The sequence below is a fragment of the Podarcis melisellensis genome (assembly GCF_964234715.1).
Source record: "Podarcis melisellensis genome assembly, chromosome: 10".
Taxonomy (NCBI): Eukaryota; Metazoa; Chordata; class Lepidosauria; order Squamata; family Lacertidae; genus Podarcis; species Podarcis melisellensis.
This window is the reverse complement of record NC_138542.1, coordinates 76,130,320-76,153,584: the sequence shown is the minus strand read 5'-3', so window position 1 is coordinate 76,153,584 and position 23,265 is coordinate 76,130,320. Positions and strand designations below refer to the sequence as shown.

The 23,265-nt window shown below is 43.0% G+C and overlaps 2 protein-coding genes across 2 annotated transcripts in view; one reads left to right on the top strand and one right to left on the bottom strand.

Moving 5' to 3' along the window:
* Positions 1-4,007, bottom strand: part of LOC309378764 (uncharacterized protein) — a 63,705-nt gene extending 59,698 nt beyond the window's left edge. Inside the window, exon 1 of the mRNA XM_081927404.1 lies at positions 2,279-4,007. Within this exon, the coding sequence (XP_081783530.1) occupies positions 2,563-3,465 (903 nt within the window). The 5' untranslated portion in view covers positions 3,466-4,007 and the 3' untranslated portion in view covers positions 2,279-2,562. The remainder of the gene's footprint in view (positions 1-2,278) is intronic.
* LOC309378680 (uncharacterized protein) overlaps positions 1-23,265 on the top strand; it is a 141,543-nt gene that overhangs the window by 107,515 nt on the left and 10,763 nt on the right. The window lies entirely within an intron of this gene.

Sequence of the window (23,265 nt, the reverse complement as noted above, 5' to 3'; positions counted from 1 at the left end):
GAAGCGGATTCCAAAATCTGAGGGATCCCTTGGACAAGAAACAAGGAGACCAGCCAGGAAGAGGAGAGCAAAAGAGCAGCCAGTAGGTTTTGATGGAAGACTGTCGCCACAGGACTCCCACCTGCCCCCAGGTGGAACAAGATGGAAGCCCCCAACAAAAGAAGACCCCAACTTTTATTAGCTGCTAATCCCCCATGCAACACCCCCAAGACTACATCATGACTACATCATTGACACATCACAAAGAGGAGGGGTTGAGGGAGGAGTTGGGGTGGTAACCTGAGTGTCTTGTCGAGAGCCAGTGTGGTGTAGTGGTTAAGAGCGGTAGTCTCATAATCTGGTGAACCGGGTTCGCGTCTCCGCTCCTCCACATGCAGCTGCTGGGTGACCTTGGGCCAGTCTCACTTCTCTGAAGTCTCTCAGCCCCACTCACCTCACAGAGTGTTTGTTGTGGAGCAGGAAGGGAAAGGAGAATGTTGAATGAATGAATGAATGCTGAATGAATGCTTCCATCTCTGGCTGCGCTCCTTTTGTTCCGCAGGGACCCGCGGACTCAGTCCGACGAGCTGGGTGGCAGAGCAGCCTCACACCTAGATTTTCCATAACAATGTCTTATATATATAAGAAATGTTCATAAATGCACCAACCAAGCGCATACATAGATATGTGGACCACATGTCTGGAGCAGCATAGGAAGACAGTCCTGAAACCATTTAGACTCCCAAACTGACCAAATGTTTACTCTGCAAGGAGAGGGGGGGGTGAGGGAACCTTCCCATTGTCTCAGGAATTGGATAATCACCATCTCAAAGGAATGGCCAGACTACCAGGAAAGGGAATCAGATAAGGCATTATCAGATAACCGGGCAGACAGGAAAAACAACAACATCCAAATTTCTGTTGCAGACCACCTTTTCTGTGATGTAGGTATGATTTTTGTAGTAGGTGGCCTTGGGTTACACCCCTTCTGTGATGTATCTATGATGCATGGAGAGGTGGTCTGGAGCTCCAGGGCAGGGAATTGAAAATGTCTATATAAGGGCAGGCACACCTTGGTTGGGGGTCCTCCTCAGGGGAGCACCCTGTTGCAGCAGATCAATAAAGATCAGGCTTACTAGCTGCTTTCCTTCTCAATAGTCTCTGGTTGCCTCTGCTCTTTTCTCCTACCGATGGAGAACCTACAAGGGACTCTATAAAGGGCTCTTGTGTCCCCCATAAGGGAAGAAGGGCAGCTTTTGTTTACAACAGATGGCACCCCAGATGGGACCTTCGGTTGGCCGGATTCTGGGGGCAAGGAAGGACTGGTGATCCAGCGCGCACCAGGCCATTTGCCAGGAGGAGCCACCAGTCCTCTAGTGACCCCAGGGTCTGGAATGAACTGGAGTTCCAGCGGGGATAATCAGAGGAAGCAACGCTTGATCAAAAATTGATTTGTTTTTAAAAATAATCTTTATTGATTTAAATTACACACATATACAAAGAATTTGGAATCTCATACTGCATCTCCCCTTCCGGTCTGGTCCTCTTTCCCCCTCTTTCTGCTCATTGCCATTGCACCACCAGTCCCTGGGCTCTGAGCCTTCTTCCCTTGTGGGTCCCCCACCTGGTGCCTCCCCCCCCACCAGCCAGTCCATAACAACAACAGCAGCCACAGCACTGTGGTCCTCTGGTAGGAAAACTCCCGAGTAGCATGATTGAAGCAAAACTTCTGGGACTATGGAAAAATACACTCTTTCCCAAACCCTGGAATAAGCAGGAGCTCTGGGTTTGCCCCATGGGGTTCATGAGTGAAGATGGGGCCCCCAGGAGACTTCCCTGGTACCTGCAGCCCCTCCTTCCCCCTCTTGAAATTAGGCTTGGAGGGAAATCTCCCATTCAATTTCAGTATTTCAAGTTTTCTTCAGAACGCGCAGGGCAGGAGGCAGCGATGAAGTTCTGGTGAAGAAGCAATGCTTGGAGATCATGCGGTGTGTGGGGGGGGTGACAGAGTTTGGTGCAAAACCCAAAGGTACTTTCATCTAAAATTATACTCATGATTGTCAGATGTTGCCTTCATTATTTCATTATTATACAGTTTTACATATAAACACCAGAACATCAAATATACCTCATGTTTTTCTGAATGATTTCCTGCTGAGTTCATTGCTCAGAATGGACTCTGAGAGGACGACGTCCCACACTCCATACATCTAAATGGGTTCTCCCAGGTGAGAGTCCCTGGATGTTCCTTGATCACTCTATTATAAATAAAGCACTTTTTGCAATCTTTTCATTTAACTGCTTCTCCTCTTGTTGATGGTTTGAAGGGTTTCAACTCTTAAAGTTCTTCCTGTCCATATGTCTGTTGATTTTGAACTTCCACTAAGAGTGAACCTCTATCTAATTTCCTGATATTTATATGGTTTCTCCTTTGTGTGAGTTTGTTGACATAAATCAAGGCTTCCACTTTGACTGAAGCTCCTTCTACAGTCCATACCTTTAAATGGTTTCTCCCCTGTGTGTCTGCTGATGTTTTCTAAGATTTCCATTCTGAGTGAAGCATTTAGTATTTACTCCATACTTTTAAATGGTTTCTTCCGTGTGAGTCCGTTGATGTGTTCTAAGTTTTCCATTATCACTAAAGCTCTTTCCGCACTCCATACATTGAAATTGTTTCTTACCAATGTGAGCATGTTGATGTCTTCTAAGGTTTCCACTATAACTGAAGCTCTTTCCACACTTCATACATTTAAATGGTTTCTTACCGATGTGAGTCTGTTGATGTCTGCTAAGGCTTCCACTATCACTGAAGCTCTTTCCACACTCCATACATTTAAATGGTTTCTCCTCTGTGTGAATCCATTGATGTCTTCTAAGACTTCCACTGTGACTGAAGCCCTTTCCACACTCCATGCATTGAAATGGTTTCTCCCCTGTGTGAGTCTGTTGATGTCTGCTAAGGCTTCCACTATCACTAAAGCTCTTTTCACACTCCATACATTGAAATGGTTTCTCCCCTGTGTGAGTACGTTGATGTCTTCTCAGGTGTCCACTCTGACTGTAGACGTTTCCACACTTTATACATTTAAATGGTTTCTCCTCTGTGTGAGTCCATTGATGTCTTCTAAGTTTTCCATTATCACTAAAGCTCTTTCCACACTCAATACATTTATAAAGTTTCTCCCCTGTTTGTTCCCGTAGATGTCTTCCAAGGTTTCCACTATTACTAAATTTCTTTCCACACTCCATACATTCATATGGTTTTCCCCCTGTGTGAGTCCATTTGTGCAATTTAAGGTTTCCACTCTGACTGAAGTTCTTCCCATACTCTCTGTGTGAGTTTTCTCTCTGTGCGAGTTTTCTCTCTGTGTGAGTCCGCTGGTGTGTTCTAAGTTTCACATTGAAAGAGAGGCTCTTTCCGCACTCCATACCTTTAAATGGGTTCTTTCCTTTTTCTGTTCGTTGATGTGAACTATGTGTGCTCATTCAGTGAAGCATATTCCACATTTCACACATTTTAATGGCTATTCCTAATGAAACGAACGGTGCCCTGTCCCCTGCAATTCTGTCTTCTCCATCCCCTTTTTCAGAGTGGGCAGAAAGGAAATCCTGTTTGGGTTTCAAGAAAGAGGACACAGAAAATAAAGGACACATCAACCGCCATTAGCACCTTCTCTTATTTCAACATCTCCTACATTCTCCCATGTCCTACCCATGTTCCCAATTTTTAGGAAATGAAAATGGTATGATGTCAAATGGTAGTAATGCATCAGCAAACTTTCATAATCCTCAATCATCTTTAATAACACAGCATGATCTTGGAATACTGTTGTCCTGTGGGACTGCCTTTCAAATCAAGTGGCTGCCCCCGTTTCCACCTCTAGTTCTTCATGAATCACCTGCACAGTCCTGCTGACCTCAGGAGGTCCATATGGACTATTTTGGGAGACCCAGGCCTTCATCTCTTCCAGGGACTGTGGCCTGGGTCAGTCAGAGAACTAGTGACAAGGCTTGGTGCTTGGAGTCAGCTGAATGGGTGCTCAGGGAAGCTCCTGTGGAGATGGAGATGGACCTACATGCCTCACATTGCATGGAGAGAGCAGGAGAACCAGAAGGAAAGCAGCTGGCACATGGGAATCCCAGGCGGAAACACCCACCCCAATGGTGCTTTATAATGATGATGTGCTGCCTGATCCTCTGCTTGTCTTCTGATAGAGGACTATCCTAATCTGGCACTGAAAAGCAGGATATTCAAGGCAAGGAGATAACTGTACTTCATGGTAGGTAGCCATATTGGTCTGACACAGTTGAAGTAAAAAAGTAATAAAAATAGTCCAGTAGCACCTTAGGGTATTGGGAGAAAAGCAATGAGAAACCTAGACAGCATCTTAAAAAGCAGAGACCTCAACTTGCCAACAAAGGTCTGTATAGTTAAAGCTATTGTTTTCCCAGTAGTGATGTATGGAAGTGAGAGCTGGACCATAAGGAAGTCTGATTGCCAAAGAATGGATGCTTTTGAATTCTGGTGCTGGATGAGATTCTTGAGAGTCCCATGGACTGCAAGAAGATCCAACCTCTCCATTCTGAAGGAAATCAGCCCTGAATGCTCACTGGAAGGACAGATCCTGAAGCTGAGGCTCCGAACTTTGGCCACCTCATGAGAAGAGAAGACTCCCTGGAAAAGACCCTGATGTTGGGAAAGATGGAGGGCACAAGGAGAAGGGGACGACGGAGGACGAGATGGTTGGACAGTGTTCTCAAAGCTACCAACATGAGTTTGACCAAACTGCGGGAGGCAGTGGAAGACAGGAGGGCCTGGCATGCTCTGGTCCATGGGGTCACGAAGAGGCGGACAAGACTAAACGACTAAAAAACAACAACAGCAACTTAGGGACCAACTAAGTTTGTTCTAGGTATAAGCTTTCGTGTTCATGCACACTTCTTCATATAGTGAAGGGTAGTGTGAAATGGTAGTAGGAGTACCTTTCGGAGAAAAACCCCACCCCACCCTCCCACAATATACAAGGGTCTGGTGACATCTGTGTCAGTGTATCTGAAGAAGTGTGCATGCACACCAAAGTCTAGAACAAAATTAGCTGGTCCCTAAGTTGCTACTGGACTATTTTTTAATTTTTTATTTCAACTGCGTCAGACCAACCCGGCTACCTACCTGAATCTAGACGTCATGGGGTGTTGGGGAGCAGTAGGTCCTTTGGTGGGGGACATGTCCTGCACCTTCTGGGGTCATTTTTCCAACCTTGGTCCCCACCCTGCACTCAGCTCTCACCTGTGGCTTCCAGAAGCTGTCAGCATGCAACAGGGGTTCAAGCAACGGCTTCAACCGGCCGGCAAAACCAGGTGAGGAAAGCTGATGGGTCTCAAATCCTTGGGGGGCTGGGCAATTCTGCTGCACCTGAAGTCAAGCCCTGGTGGATGGAGAGGAGGAGAACAACTGTGAATCCCACAATCCAGAAGGCAGATTCTGCCCGTGTGGAAGAGGAGAGTGAAGGGCAGATGGGGCACGTCCACCTGGAGGCTTTTTATCTAGTCTCAGGGTTACTCTGACACTGAATAACCATATTTTTCGCACCATAGGACACACTTTTCCCCTCCTAAAAAGCAAGGGAAAATGTGTGTGCGTCCTATGGAGCGAATGCAGGGGGGAGGCAGGCGGGAAAAGCCCCCAAGAGCTGCACCCAAGCTCTGTGCGCTCTTGTGGGCTTTTCCACAGGAGGGAGAAGGGACTGCCTGGCCGCATCAGTCCCTTCTCCCACCTCCCAGAAAAGCCAGGAGAAGCCACAATCTCTTTAAAGGAGTTGCGAGGCTTCTGCCGGTTTTGCGGGAGGTGGGTGAATCCCCCCACCTCCCAGTGAAGCCAGGAAAGCCCTGCGCAGCGTCTCCCAGCAAGGAGGGCTGCACGGGGCTATGGATTCTTTAGCCCCACGCAACCTCTCCCGGCAAGGAGAGGCTGCATGGGGCTAAAGGGGAACCCGAAACAGCGAGCGGGATCCACCCACTAAAGCGAGATGAGCGCTGCAACCCCAGAGTCTGCCACGACTGAACCTAATGGTCAGGGGTCCCTTTACCTTTACCTATATGTACTGGAAGCTGCCCAGAGCGGCTGGGGGAAGATACTAATACTATAACTTTTACAGTGGTACTTCGTGTTACAGGCGCTTCAGGTTACAGACTCTGCTAACCCAGAAATATTACCTTGGGTTAAGAACTTTGCTTCAGGATGAGGACAGAAATCCTGCCCCGGCGGCAGCAGGAGGCCCCATTAGCTAAAGTGGTGCTTCAGGTTAAGAACAGTTTCAGGTTAAGAATGGACCTGCAGACCGAATTCACTTCTTAACCCGAAGTACCACTGTACTATTATTATTATCTTGTGATTTTTTGTAGTTATTTTGGAATTTTTACTGCAATATTAGCTTACGAAATGTTATGGGTGGAGAAAATCACAGGGTTGCCATAAACTATATTCCCACCCACAACTCTCATTCACACACAGTCTGTAAATTTGGGGAGGTCAAGGAATGGACTGGGCAGAATGGCTGTGTCTGGACAGGGCAGGGGCTTATGGGGTGGGAAGAGGATGGAGATTGCAGGAAGGGTGGGGGGACTGGACCCCCACTTTTCAGGGATCCCTGGGCGGGAGGGAGAAGCCAAGGCGGCCCCTTCGAAGATTGCCCAAGGAAGCCACGATTGAGACGCCCCCCGCAAAAAACTGGTCTTCCTATCTCTCCCCCCCCCGTGCTCCTCTTCCCTTCCCCCTCCCTCTCTCCCGCAGTTTCCCCTGCACTCTAGCGCGACTGACACCTCGCCCTGCGCCCCCATCTCTCCATCCTAGGGCCCCCCCCGAACAGGAGCAAGGGAGGGACTGGGGGTCTCTATTGTTACGGCAAAAATCTGGGTGCGAGGCTGCTCTGCCACCCAGCTCATCGGACTCAGTCCGTGGGTCCCTGGGGAGAAAATGAGCTCAGCCGGAGACAGGAGCAAACTGCAGAAGATCCAAGTATTGATCCGTGTTGCTCCCTCCTTTGCTGGCCAACAGGTTCAAGACGAGATTGAACCCCGAGAAAGGGGTGACATGAGTTTTTGAAACTCCCTCCATGTCCCAGAATACAGTGCAAAACACGTCATGAATACATTAAAGAGAGGTTTGGTTACACAGATTACATCATGAATATATTAAAGGGAGGTTGGGTTACACAGATTAACATATGGAGGAGGGAGGGGGGAATATGCAGAGCTACACCGGATTAACATAAGGAGGAGGGAGGGGGGAATATGCAGAGCTGGAGATATGCACAGATAAACACTTCCTGGGGATGAGAAAACAATGGTCTCAAATATGCATAGTCTGGCACCTGACATTGCCTGGAGGAAAGGCTGATCAGAGCAAACTGGCACGTTGATTTTCTATGAATTTTATAGATTTTAGTCCCTTTTGACATTGACAATTGGAAATAAATTGATATATTGTAGCGAAGAAGAAGGTGAAGAAGACATGCCCCCCCCCTTCCGTAACAGTCCCCCATTCGGAGATAGATTTGCATTAAAGTTCTGTAAGAACTTGCAAATCCTTTCTCCGCACCCTAAATCTCGGTGAAGGTAGGGTAGGGGTGCCGTGTGAGTGGGAATAGGCCCTAATGGAAAAGGAGGTGGGTTGAGCAGGGCAGCAAAGGAGGGAGCAACACGGATCAATACAATGTATGTTTATGTTATATAGGTATGCACTAAATAATAACTTTGTATCTATCGTACTAGATGTGTGGGTTTGTGCAAACCTGAAGGGGACTTGCAAATCATGCCTCTTAAGGCCGTTTGCAAGTATAGTAGTGCAGATAGCTGGATATAGGATATCGCATAAAAGGACACCTGTTGTATTTTGTTCAATAGTGGTGTATGCTTTACATTTAGCAGGAAGGTCCACTACTGACTGAAAAAAAAATGCAGTTTGCTTTGTCTCCCGCCATTTTTGTGTTCTCAGGTGTCAAGGTAGCTTTTCTGTGGTCTCACAGTAGTGGCAATCCCTGGTGAATCCACTTAGGGCTTTCATATTAACCATGTTGCCTGGCACTCACCACAGCTGCCACAGGTTTGGACACGTCCTGAGGGAAATATCCTTGCCTTGGCTTCCTATGGGGGTTTTATTATTGGTCTTGCAGTCATGGGAAGTTGCGCACTTGCACTTTAAGGACCAAAAGCTAATTGCAGCCTGGATACACTTGCCCAATTCAAACTGAGTCCAATTTGAATTTATCTTTCCCCATGGTTCTCAACTCTTCAAACTAATCTGTTAAAAGAAAACCATTCTTAAAAGGGGCACTTGTCCAAATAAGTCAATTTAACTCTATAAGGGATTATTCCTGCCAAATCAAGGCATATACACCTTCCTGAAGCTTCTCCTTGGTAAAGTGAGCTTTAACACATTTTAAAATGGGTAGGGAAGGTTGGCCGTGTGCCAGGTGGGACAGCAAAATGTGGTTATCTAAACATTGAACTACACAATAGCCTGATCCATTAGAAAGCATTAAATGTATGAAAATCCTCCATTGGGGTATAAGGAATAAGACAGTATACATTAAACATAAGACAATTACACACACACACAAAAAAAATCCTCCCTTTGTGGAAATAACACTGTCAAACACATTTCAACATTCCTACATAATAACACATAATACACAACAAACTAATTAAATATCAGTTGAATATAAAAGTCAAAAAATGTCCTTGCAATTCAACTCTTCCCCTCTTTGTCAGCCCCACTCCTCCGTCAGTCTATATAGTTTGAAAGAGATAGCTGTGGGCATTTTGAAAACTGTTGTTGCAGGTCTTGTGATGGCGAAGAACTGAGTTGAGGGGTTGTTGCTGCTTTTTTCATCATTGCACATCTGTAGAAGTGATATCCTGTAAGGGGGCAGGGTTTTGGGGGGACTTAAAAGACAAAAGGAAGGATCAAAAGCCCCCTCCCCAAGTAAATCTCCTTGAGTTATCTTAGCACGTTAAGCATTTTACTTATTTTAATATTATTATCACATTTTCATATAATTACTGTTATTATCTGCTAAGTTTGTTTGCTTTCCTTCATTTAGGTTTTGTTGTTTTTTTTTTTATATTACTGTTACGGCAAAAATCTGGGTGCGAGGCTGCTCTGCCACCCAGCTCATCGGACTCAGTCCGTGGGTCCCTGCGGAGGAAAATGAGCTCAGCCGGAGACAGGAGCAAACTGCAGAAGATCCAAGTTTATTGGCCAACAGGTTCAAGACGAGATTGAACCGTGAGAAAGGGGTGACATGAGTTTTTGAAACTTCCCTCCATGTCCCAGAATACAGTGCAAAACACGTCATGAATACATTAAAGAGAGGTTTGGTTACACAGATTACATCATGAATATATTAAAGGGAGGTTGGGTTACACAGATTAACATATGGAGGAGGGAGGGGGGAATATGCAGAGCTACACCGGAATAACATAAGGAGGAGGGAGGGGGGAATATGCAGAGCTGGAGATATGCACAGATAAACACTTCCTGGGGATGAGAAAACAATGGTCTCAAATATGCATAGTCTGGCACCTGACATTGCCTGGAGGAAAGGCTGATCAGAGCAAACTGGCACGTTGATTTTCTATGAATTTTATAGATTTTAGTCCCTTTTGACATTGACAATTGGAAATAAATTGATATATTGTAGCGAAGAAGAAGGTGAAGAAGACATGCCCCCCCCTTCCGTAACAGTCCCCCATTCGGAGATAGATTTGCATTAAAGTTCTGTAAGAACTTGCAAATCTTTTCTCCGCACCCTAAATCTCGGTGAAGGTGGGGTGCCGTGTGAGTGGGAATAGGCCCTAATGGAAAAGGAGGTTGGTTGAGCAGGGCAACAAAGGAGGGAGCAACACGGACCAATACAATGTATGTTTATGTTATGTAGATATGCACTAAATAATAACTTTGTATCTACCGTACTAGATGTGTGGGTTTGTGCAAACCTGAAGGGGACTTGCAAATCATGCCTCTTAAGGCCATTTGCAAGTATAGTAGTGCAGATAGCTGGGTATAGGATATCGCATAAAGGAACACCTGTTGTATTTTGTTCAGTAGTGGTCTATGCTTTACATTTAGCAGGAAGGTCCACTATTGACTGGAAAAAAATGCAGTTCGCTTTGCCCCCCGCCATTTTGTGTTCTCAGGTGTCAAGGTAGCTCTTCTGTGGTCTCACGTGTCACAGTAGTGGCAATCCCTGGTGAATCCCCTTAGGGCTTTCATATTAGCCATGTTGCCTGGCACCCATCACAGCTGGCACAGGTTTGGACACGTCCTGAGGGAAATGTCTTTACCTTGGCCTTTCTATGGGGTTTTATTTTAGAGGCTCTGGTCAACAGTCATGGGGAAGTTGCTCACTTGCACTTAAAAGGACCAAAAGCTAATTGCAGCCTGGATACACATGCCCAATTCACACTGGGTCCAATTTGAATTTATCTTGCCCCATGGTTCTTAACTCTTCAAACCAATCTGTTAAAAGAAAACCATTCTTAAAAGGGGCACTTGTCCAAATAAGTCAATTTAACTCTATAAGGGATCATTCCTGCTAAATCAAGGCATATACACCTTCCTGAAGCTTCTCCTTGGTAAAGTGAGTTTTAACACATTTTAAAATGGGTAGGGAAGGTTGGCCGTGTGCCAGGTGGGACAGCGAAATGTGGTTATCTAAACATTGAACTACACAATAGCCTGATCCATTTGAAAGCATAAAATGTATGAAAATCCTCCATTGGGGTATAAGGAATAAGACAGTATACATTAAACATAAGACAATTACACACACACACACACACAAAATTCTTCCCTTTGTGGAAATAACACTGTCAAACACATTTCAACATTCCTACATAATAACACATAATACACAACAAACTAATTAAATATCAGTTGAATATAAGAGTCAAAAAATGTCCTTGCAATTCAACTCCTCCCCTCTTTGTCAGCCCCACTTCCCCTTTGAAAGAAATTTGTTGTTGCAGGTAATAAGTCTCGTGGTAGCGAAGCTTTTCATTGGATCTGTAGTAACACACTTGTAGAAGTGATATCCTGTAAGGACAGGGTGGACTTAAAAGACACAGTTAAATAATAATAAAACACACACACAAACACACACACACAATGACCTATGAGGAACCAAAATAAATAAATGCTAAGACACAGAATTTTAAGAGATCTGAAGTAACAATGGAAATAAAAGAGTGTTTCTTGATGTGACAACATCGGCTAGAGTGTTAATAGCAAAATACTGGAAAATGACTTAATGGCAATGTAACTTTGTGCAAGTACCTTGAACTAGCCAAAATGACAGAATTAATAAGAAATGCTCAGGCAAAAGGTAAACAAATACCATTCCACAAACAATGTTTGGTTATGCTTCAATTAATTTCATAGACATCATGAAAAAACGGATTAAATAAATGGAAACAGATTATTTATAACTTTAAAGTGTCAAAGACACAAAGGGATGGAAGTCACTAATACAGCAGGGATTTCACAGAACAGAAAGAAAGTTAATACAGCAGGGATTTCACAGAACAGAAAGAAAGTTGTTGTGGGAGAAAAAAGGGACAAACACTTTGTTATCGGGGTTCACATATCCTGTTAAAAGGGAAAATTATTTCATGTGAGAAGCCTGTCAGGAAATGCTGTTCCTAAAATGCACACAAACAAAGTCTGTGATTTAAATCCCATTGAGGGGTGGAATTCTTTGATATTTACCTGTGAAAAGAATTTGGCATGTTAAGATTTCAAACTTGGGACACATTAAGGGTGATTTCTCTCAATGGTTCGTGGAATTCTTTGATATTTACCTGTGAAAAGAATTTGGCATGTTAAGATTTCAAACTTGGGACACATTAAGGGTGATTTCTCTCAATGGTTCGTGGAATTCTTTGATATTTACCTGTGAAAAGAATTTGGCATGTTAAGATTTCAAACTTGGGACACATTAAGGGTGATTTCTCTCAATGGTTCCAAGTTTTACATAAACCTCCTCCCCCCCCCCACAGTTCCCCCTCCTTCCTCTCTCTCTCTCTCATTTCTTTTCCTATCCTTTTTTTTGTTGCTGATCTAGTCTCTGTGCATGTGTGGAGTTCATGTCTCAGCAAACCTTTTATACTATTGAAATGTTGCATCTTTTGGCAAAATTAGAATTTGAATAAGGGAAGGGTAAGGAGTAGATTTTAAAAGAGGGTTAGATTTAAAACAAAAGAGAGAAACTCAGCAATTGAAGTATTCACCAACAAAGCTAGCAATTTCAGCCCAAGCAAAGCGACTGCTTCCTTTATGTACAGGAAAGGGCTAATATTCCTCTGGCCATTCGTGGAACAATGCCGCGCCCTTATATATGGGAAAAAATGGCCAGAGTCAGAATTCATAGGATTTTTTTTTAAAAAATTTTTTTTAACATTCTAAGTTTTTCGGCCTTACCATTTGCAGACAAAAATTTTCCTGCCCCTTTATTTACAGGATTGGTCAAGGCCCATATGTATTGGTCTGATTTTCAAATAGTAGACAAAATGATAAACAAAATGATAAACACTGTAATCACTCAAATGCTTGGTATTACCAGTTGTGCTTCAAAACATCACAGCTTCACCTCTCACCTTTTTAAAACTAAAGAGCAAAGCTAGGCTGAATTTCAACTCCATCACCACACCAGAATTTAAGAATTACCCTGCAATGCTTGCGGACACATGTCCTTCCACACAGCCACAAATTGGGAGAGTTGAAAGGGACCATGGGGTCATCTAGTCCAACCCTCCAAAATAAAGGGTTCACAGCCAGATTTCACACACATACTTATGTACACAGGCACTACTGGGGAAGAGAGCACAATCAGTGCTCCTATCATGTACTAAGGAAGAGGAAAATAAAAAATTCCCAACTTATACAGAACCCTTTAGCAGATCTTGAGATTAGTTTGAGTTTACTTCCTTAGACGTGCAAGTTCCTTAGAGTGCAAGTTCCTAGACAAATGATCTTTAGAGAAAGATTGAAGTGAACATTTTCTTAGTTAAAACAGCCATAGATTTGATTTAAAGGGAATACAAAAGTGACAATTTTCCTGAATTTGCAGAGGAATACTGTAGACTCACGATCTGAAAAGTTGCGGCAAAGCAAGAGGTGGGGTAAACATTTGCACCCTTCATTCTCATCTTGTCTTATTTAGGACTGATAAGGTCCAGCATAGCTTCCTTAAATTTAAAATTTTGAAGCAAGCTTGCAGTTTAAACTATGCGCGCTTAAGAAAGGCAGTCTGTCAGAGACAGAAGGAACAGACAACACACATAACAGACAACATGCAAACACACATATTCTCATATATGTATTAACACACAACACACATAACAGACAACATGTAAACATATATACTCTCATCCTTTAGTTGGTTATTGCAAGGAGTTGGGCTGCTTCCTTTAGCTTCATTAAGTGAAATTAGTAGGAAGGTCCCACATGGTTTTAAGAGCCTCCTTGCCTCTTCAAACACCACCAGTTAACCAGCCGGCCAACGCAATTCGGGCTTGGCGGGGGCGGTGCTGGCGGGCCAGATTTCAGAACAGAGGTCCTCTAATTTTTGTTTCGATAATAATTTGTGGCCAGGAATCGACTTCCAATACGTGATGACAAATTGTAGAGGAGAGTCAGGGTCCTTCCGGGACTGAGATGGCTTTCTAGAAGCCTTCCTCCCAGAGTGAGCCCGCTCGTGTTTGGAAGCCTGGGTACCCATTTTATGTTTCACGCGTGTCTAAGTGGAAAGGAAGAGAGGGAGAGGTCGGTAAGGATTGGTATATCTATGAGATTGGTAGACCTAATACAGGGAATTATAGTGAGCAGGAATTTATAGTAAAGAGGGTTTCAAGTCGCTTGGCAACTTTAGTAGGGTTTTTTAAAGAGCTCTAGCTATCCGGTATATTTCCTTCCTATTTTCCTTTTCTCAATATCCTGGGGTCCTTCTTCCACTCTGCCTGATCCCGCCCAATCCTCCCTGGGCTATCCCTCCTGGCAACCTCCTACCTATCGTTAGACTTCTCAGGAAAGGGGCCCTACTGGACACCCGCGCCGTGCGGTGCCAGATCGGGTGATCCCTGGATAGGGTTCTGGGTCGCAAATCCCCCTTGCTTTCGGAAGCGGGCTCACAATAAGTGGCTCCGACCGATGCGGCTGGGATTAGGATAGAAAGCAAGACCACTTCCTGCCCCCTATGAAAGGACGCTCGGGAAGATCGGAAAAAGAGCTCTAACCCCTTGCTTTCAACTGAGATACCCGTTGCGGGGAGTCGTCTGTCTTTCAAGACGGGTCTCTCCGTCTTACTTCTCGGGCTCTCAATTGGTGCGGCTGGCCAGAGAATTATAGAGAAAGAGATAGAGCTCAGAACCCCCCTTTTGGGTCGAGCAGCAGTCCACGGTCTCTCTCACCAATTGGACCAAGAGACAGGCGAGAAGGAGCGATAGAGAGGAGGGCAGAGAATTCAGTTGCCAGGAGATTTCCACCCCTTTCCCACCAGTGCACTGGGTTTTTCCTTTTCCTTATACTCACGTGTTTTCCATGATGATCCCGGGATTGATGAGTAAGCCGGCTGGATCCCTCTTTGCTCCCCGGCTGAACTCCTGGGGCTTTCGATTACCGCCCGGAAGATGGCCGGGGGTCCAAAGGATCTTCCCAGGCAAAATGGCCTGGTGCCGGCTGAAGATTTCGGGGCCCCCGGTCAGCAATGCGGGAGAACCGCATGCCCCACATTGGGCAGCCAACTGTTACGGCAAAAATCTGGGTGCGAGGCTGCTCTGCCACCCAGCTCATCGGACTCAGTCCGTGGGTCCCTGCGGAGGAAAATGAGCTCAGCCGGAGACAGGAGCAAACTGCAGAAGATCCAAGTTTATTGGCCAACAGGTTCAAGACGAGATTGAACAGTGAGAAAGGGGTGACATGAGTTTTTGAAACTTCCCTCCATGTCCCAGAATAAAGTGCAAAACACGTCATGAATACATTAAAGAGAGGTTTGGTTACACAGATTACATCATGAATATATTAAAGGGAGGTTGGGTTACACAGATTAACATATGGAGGAGGGAGGGGGGAATATGCAGAGCTACACCGGATTAACATAAGGAGGAGGGAGGGGGGAATATGCAGAGCTGGAGATATGCACAGATAAACACTTCCTGGGGATGAGAAAACAATGGTCTCAAATATGCATAGTCTGGCACCTGACATTGCCTGGAGGAAAGGCTGATCAGAGCAAACTGGCACGTTGATTTTCTATGAATTTTATAGATTTTAGTCCCTTTTGACATTGACAATTGGAAATAAATTGATATATTGTAGCGAAGAAGAAGGTGAAGAAGATGGAGGAAAAACCCAGTCAACTAAGCATTGTGAGCCCTGCCAGTTTGGTTAACTGGTGGTGTTTGAAGAGGCAAGGAGGCTCTTAAAACCATGTGGGGCCTTCCTACTAATTTCACTTAATGAAGCTAAAGGAAACAGCCCAACTCCTTGCAATAACCAACTAAAGGATGAGAGTATATATGTTTACATGTTGTCTGTTATGCGTGTTGTGCGTTACATATATGAGAATATGTGTGTTTACATGTTGTCTGTTATGTGTGTTGTCTGTTCCTTCTGTCTCTGACAGACTGCCTTTCTTAAGCGCGCATGGTTTAAACTGCAAGTTTGCTTCAAAATTTTGAATCTAAGGAAGCCATGTTGGGCCTTATCAATCTTAAACAGAACAAAAAAAAAAAAAAATTGAGAATGAAGTGTGCAAATGTTTATCTGAGAGAGGCTCCAAGGAGTCTTCCTCCAAGTAGCTTGAGTGATTTTAAGTTGATGGTGGATAATGTTATGTTGCAGCGTTTGAGTTTATGAGTCTATATCCGTGTTCCAGTATTTTTTTCCCCAGTATTTTGAAATGTGCTGTGAAGAAACTAATGTTTCTGCTGCAAAAGCCTAGTAGAGCCAACTGCTCTCTCAAGCTAAAATGCAGTGTATGTATTTCATTAAGCGTCTGCCTATGAAAATGTGTTCCTTCTAAGAAAATTGGTATTAAAATTGGTATTAAATGTAGAGGCTTCCATAGCCAGCAAAATTGTCTATCTGAGTCCAGTCCTGATATCGGTCTTCCTGGCCTCTTTTCTTAAAAATGCCCCTTTGTTTCATTCTGTCCAGGTAAATTTACTCCCAAGTAAGCTTCCTTTAAAGATAATTTCTCTAGGAACTTGAAGGAAGCAAACTCAAACTATCTCAAGATCTGCTAAAACGGTTCTGTGTAAAGTTGGCTACTCTTTTTCCCCTCTTCCTTAGTACATGATACGAGCATAGATGTTTCCTTTCCCATTTGAAAATCTGTACTTAAATGTATATGTCCTTTTGGTAGTGCAAATCTTGCTTTGAAATCTTGCTATGAACACTGTATTTAGGGTTGGACTAGATGACCCCAGGGTCCCTTTCAACTCTCCCAATTTGTGGCTGTGTGGAAGGACATGTGTCCGCAAGCATTGCAGGGTAATTCTTAAATTCTGGCGTGGTGATGGAGTTGAAATTCAGCCTAGCTTTGCTCTTTAGTTTTAAAAAGGGTGAGAGGTGAAGCTGTGATGTTTTGAAGCACAACTGGTAATACCAAGCATTTGAGTGATTACAGTGTTTATCATTTTGTTTATCATTTTGTCTACTATTTGAAAATCAGACCAATACATATGGGCCTTGACCAATCCTGTAAATAAAGGGGAAGGAAAATTTTTGTCTGCAAATGGTAAGGCCGAAAAACTTAGAATGTTAAAAAAAAAAAAAAATCCTATGAATTCTGACTCTGGCCATTTTTTTCCCATATATAAGGGCGCGGCATTGTTCCACGAATGGCCAGAGGAATATTAGCCCTTTCCTGTACATAAAGGAAGCAGTCGCTTTGCTTGGGCTGAAATTGCTAGCTTTTGTTGGTGAATACTTCAATTGCTGAGTTTCTCTCTTTTGTTTTAAATCTAACCCTCTTTTAAAATCTACTCCTTACCCTTCCCTTATTCAAATTCTAATTTTGCCAAAAGATGCAACATTTCAATAGTATAAAAGGTTTGCTGAGACATGAACTCCACACATGCACAGAGACTAGATCAGCAAAAAAAAAAAAAAGGATAGGAAAAGAAAAGAGAGAGAGAGAGAGAGAGGAAGGAGGGGGAACTGTGGGGGGGAGAGGAGGTTTATGTAAAACTTGGAACCATTGAGAGAAATCACCCTTAATGTGCCTCAAGTTTGAAATCTTAATATGCCAAATTCTTTTCACAGGTAAATATCAAAGCATTCCACCCCTCAATGGGATTTAAATCACAGACTTTGTTTGTGTGCATTTTAGGAACAGCATTTCCTGACAGATTTCTCACATGAAATAATTTTCCCTTTTAACAGGATATGCGAACCCCGATAACAAAGTGTTTGTCCCTTTTTCCTCCCACAACAACTTTCTTTCTGTGAAATCCCTGCTGTATTAGTTTATTTCCCTCTATCTCTTTGTGGCTTTGACACTTTAGGTTACAAATAATCTGTTTTCATTTATTTAATCAGTTTTTCCATGATGTCTAGGAAATTAATCAAAGCACAACCAAACATTGTTTGTGGAATGGTATTTGTTTACCTTTTTGCCTGAGTATTATTATTTTTGGTTCCTCATAGGTCATTTGTGTGTGTGTGTGTGTGTGTGTGTGTGTCTGTGTGTGTTACTTTGGGGACATGTTCATCACATGTTGAAAGTCAGTTTCATGAAGTTCTTTTCTCAGATAGCACATGGTGAATTTTCCCCATTGTTTTCCCATTTTTTCAGTCCAGTAGTAATCTGTGTGGTTTTGATAATATCTTTGTATTTAATAATAATTCTTTTCTAAATCTGATGTCTTTGTGTCAAGTCTGTTTTCATCTGACTGATAATCTAATTTTTTGCCTTTTAATTTTTTTTAACCTTTTTTGTATTTTTTACAGTTCTCTTTCTATACATGTGGACTGCTGCTCGACCCAAAAGGGGGGTTCTGAGCTCTATCTCTTTCTCTATATTTCTCCAGCCAGCCGCACCAATTGGGAGCCCGAAAGTAAGACGGAGAGACCCGACTTGAAAGATAGCCGACTCTCCGCAACGGGTATCCCAGTTGAAAGCAAGGGGTTGGAGTTCTTTTTCCGAACTTCCCGAGCGTCCTTGCTAGGGGGCAGGAAGTGGTCTTGCTTTCTATCCAATCCCAGCCGCACCGGTCGGAGCCACTTATTGTGAGCCCGCTTCCGAAAGCAAGGGGGATTTTCGACCCAGAACCCTATCCAGGGATCACCCGATCTGGCACCGCACGGCGCGGGCGTCCAGTAGGGCCACTTTCCTGAGAAGTCTAACGATAGGTAGGAGGTTGCCAGGAGGGATAGCCCAGGGAAGATTGGGCGGGATCAGGCAGAGTGGAAGAAGGACCCCAGGATATTGAGAAAAGGAAAATAGGAAGGAAATATACCGGATAGCTAGAGCTCTTTAAAAAACCCTACTAAAGTTGCCAAGCGACTTGAAACCCTCTTTACTATAAATTCCTGCTCACTATAATTCCCTGTATTAGGTCTACCAATCTCGTAGATATACCAATCCTTACCGACCTCTCCCTCTCTTCCTTTCCACTTAGACACGCGTGAAACATAAAATGGGTACCCAGGCTTCCAAACACGAGCGGGCTCACTCTGGGAGGAAGGCTTCTAGAAAGCCATCTCAGTCCCGGAAGGACCCTGACTCTCCTCTACAATTTGTCATCACGTATTGGAAGTCGATTCCTGGCCACAAATTATTATCGAAACAAAAATTAGAGGACCTCTGTTCTGAAATCTGGCCCGCCAGCACCGCCCCCGCCAAGCCCGAATTGCGTTGGCCGGCTGGTTAACTGGTGGTGTTTGAAGAGGCAAGGAGGCTCTTAAAACCATGTGGGACCTTCCTACTAATTTCACTTAATGAAGCTAAAGGAAGCAGCCCAACTCCTTGCAATAACCAACTAAAGGATGAGAGTATATATGTTTACATGTTGTCTGTTATGTGTGTTGTGTGTTAATACATATATGAGAATATGTGTGTTTACATGTTGTCTGTTATGTGTGTTGTCTGTTCCTTCTGTCTCTGACAGACTGCCTTTCTTAAGCGCGCATAGTTTAAACTGCAAGCTTGCTTCAAAATTTTAAATTTAAGGAAGCTATGCTGGACCTTATCAGTCCTAAATAAGACAAGATGAGAATGAAGGGTGCAAATGTTTACCCCACCTCTTGCTTTGCCGCAACTTTTCAGATCGTGAGTCTACAGTCTATTTTGGAATGTGAATGTTTCTAATGTGAATTAGATGTTTCTGCTGCAAAAGCGTAGGTGAGCACAACTGCTCTCTCAAGCTAAAATGCAGTGTATTTATTTCATGAAGCACATGCCTATGAAAGTATGGTCTTCCTTCTAAGAAAATATCTGAGTCCAGTTTTAACTTTGATTTGGTTGGACAGAAGAGTTATTGTAAGGCTCCTGATATCAGGCCTCTTTTCTTAGAAGACATGCCCCCCCCCTTGTTTCATTCTGTCTCTTTCAGGGGTTTTTTTTCTCCTCTTCTTCTGTGCCAGGTAAATTTACTTCCGAGTTTTAACTATGCTTTATAAGAGATCCTCTCCCTATCTTAAGAAAATGTTCACTTCAATCTTTCTCTAAAGATCATTTGTCTAGGAACTTGCACTCTAAGGAACTTGCACGTCTAAGGAAGTAAACTCAAACTAATCTCAAGATCTGCTAAAGGGTTCTGTATAAGTTGGGAATTTTTTATTTTCCTCTTCCTTAGTACATGATAGGAGCACTGATTGTGCTCTCTTCCCCAGTAGTGCCTGTGTACATAAGTATGTGTGTGTAGTACCAATCTTGCTGTGAAATCTTGCTGTGAACCCTTTATTTTGGAGGGTTGGACTAGATGACCCCAGGGTCCCTTTCAACTCTCCCAATTTGTGGCTGTGTGGAAGGACATGTGTCCGCAAGCATTGCAGGGTAATTCTTAAATTCTGGTGTGGTGATGGAGTTGAAATTCAGCCTAGCTTTGCTCTTTAGTTTTAAAAAGGTGAGAGGTGAAGCTGTGATGTTTTGAAGCACAACTGGTAATACCAAGCATTTGAGTGATTACAGTGTTTATCATTTTGTTTATCATTTTGTCTACTATTTGAAAATCAGACCAATACATATGGGCCTTGACCAATCCTGTAAATAAAGGGGCAGGAAAATTTTTGTCTGCAAATGGTAAGGCCGAAAAACTTAGAATGTTAAAAAAAAAAAATTTAAAAAAAATCCTATGAATTCTGACTCTGGCCATTTTTTCCCATATATAAGGGCGCGGCATTGTTCCACGAATGGCCAGAGGAATATTAGCCCTTTCCTGTACATAAAGGAAGCAGTCGCTTTGCTTGGGCTGAAATTGCTAGCTTTTGTTGGTGAATACTTCAATTGCTGAGTTTCTCTCTTTTGTTTTAAATCTAACCCTCTTTTAAAATCTACTCCTTACCCTTCCCTTATTCAAATTCTAATTTTGCCAAAAGATGCAACATTTCAATAGAATAAAAGGTTTGCTGAGACATGAACTCCACACATGCACAGAGACTAGATCAGCAAAAAAAAAAAAAAAAGGATAGGAAAAGAAATGAGAGAGAGAGAGGAAGGAGGGGGAACTGTGGGGGGGGGGGGAGGAGGTTTATGTAAAACTTGGAACCATTGAGAGAAATCACCCTTAATGTGTCCCAAGTTTGAAATCTTAACATGCCAAATTCTTTTCACAGGTAAATATCAAAGAATTCCACGAACCATTGAGAGAAATCACCCTTAATGTGTCCCAAGTTTGAAATCTTAACATGCCAAATTCTTTTCACAGGTAAATATCAAAGAATTCCACGAACCATTGAGAGAAATCACCCTTAATGTGTCCCAAGTTTGAAATCTTAACATGCCAAATTCTTTTCACATGTAAATATCAAAGAATTCCACCCCTCAATGGGATTTAAATCACAGACTTTGTTTGTGTGCATTTTAGGAACAGCATTTCCTGACAGGCTTCTCACATGAAATAATTTTCCCTTTTAACAGGATATGTGAACCCCGATAACAAAGTGTTTGTCCCTTTTTTCTCCCACAACAACTTTCTTTCTGTTCTGTGAAATCCCTGCTGTATTAACTTTCTTTCTGTTCTGTGAAATCCCTGCTGTATTAGTGACTTCCATCCCTTTGTGTCTTTGACACTTTAAAGTTATAAATAATCTGTTTCCATTTATTTAATCCGTTTTTTCATGATGTCTATGAAATTAATTGAAGCATAACCAAACATTGTTTGTGGAATGGTATTTGTTTACCTTTTGCCTGAGCATTTCTTATTAATTCTGTCATTTTGGCTAGTTCAAGGTACTTGCACAAAGTTACATTGCCATTAAGTCATTTTCCAGTATTTTGCTATTAACACTCTAGCCGATGTTGTCACATCAAGAAACACTCTTTTATTTCCATTGTTACTTCAGATCTCTTAAAATTCTGTGTCTTAGCATTTATTTATTTTGGTTCCTCATAGGTCATTGTGTGTGTGTGTTTGTGTGTGTGTTTTATTATTATTTAACTGTGTCTTTTAAGTCCACCCTGTCCTTACAGGATATCACTTCTACAAGTGTGTTACTACAGATCCAATGAAAAGCTTCGCTACCACGAGACTTATTACCTGCAACAACAAATTTCTTTCAAAGGGGAAGTGGGGCTGACAAAGAGGGGAGGAGTTGAATTGCAAGGACATTTTTTGACTCTTATATTCAACTGATATTTAATTAGTTTGTTGTGTATTATGTGTTATTATGTAGGAATGTTGAAATGTGTTTGACAGTGTTATTTCCACAAAGGGAAGAATTTTTTTTTTGTGTGTGTGTGTAATTGTCTTATGTTTAATGTATACTGTCTTATTCCTTATACCCCAATGGAGGATTTTCATACATTTTATGCTTTCAAATGGATCAGGCTATTGTGTAGTTCAATGTTTAGATAACCACATTTCGCTGTCCCACCTGGCACACTGCCAACCTTCCCTACCCATTTTAAAATGTGTTAAAACTCACTTTACCAAGGAGAAGCTTCAGGAAGGTGTATATGCCTTGATTTAGCAGGAATGATCCCTTATAGAGTTAAATTGACTTATTTGGACAAGTGCCCCTTTTAAGAATGGTTTTCTTTTAACAGATTGGTTTGAAGAGTTAAGAACCATGGGGCAAGATAAATTCAAATTGGACCCAGTGTGAATTGGGCATGTGTATCCAGGCTGCAATTAGCTTTTGGTCCTTTTAAGTGCAAGTGAGCAACTTCCCATGACTGTTGACCAGAGCCTCTAAAATAAAACCCCATAGAAAGGCCAAGGTAAAGATATTTCCCTCAGGACGTGTCCAAACCTGTGCCAGCTGTGATGGGTGCCAGGCAACATGGCTAATATGAAAGCCCTAAGTGGATTCACCAGGGATTGCCACTACTGTGACACGTGAGACCACAGAAGAGCTACCTTGACACCTGAGAACACAAAATGGCGGGGGGCAAAGCGAACTGCATTTTTTTCCAGTCAATAGTGGACCTTCCTGCTAAATGTAAAGCATAGACCACTACTGAACAAAATACAACAGGTGTTCCTTTATGCGATATCCTATACCCAGCTATCTGCACTACTATACTTGCAAATGGCCTTAAGAGGCATGATTTGCAAGTCCCCTTCAGGTTTGCACAAACCCACACATCTAGTACGGTAGATACAAAGTTATTATTTAGTGCATATCTACATAACATAAACATACATTGTATTGGTCCGTGTTGCTCCCTCCTTTGTTGCCCTGCTCAACCAACCTCCTTTTCCATTAGGGCCTATTCCCACTCACACGGCACCCCACCTTCACCGAGATTTAGGGTGCGGAGAAAAGATTTGCAAGTTCTTACAGAACTTTAATGCAAATCTTACCCCCAATTGGGGGACTGTTACGGAAGGGGGGGGCATGTCTTCTTCACCTTCTTCTTCGCTACAATATATCAATTTATTTCCAATTGTCAATGTCAAAAGGGACTAAAATCTATAAAATTCATAGAAAATCAACGTGCCAGTTTGCTCTGATCAGCCTTTCCTCCAGGCAATGTCAGGTGCCAGACTATGCATATTTGAGACCATTGTTTTCTCATCCCCAGGAAGTGTTTATCTGTGCATATCTCCAGCTCTGCATAT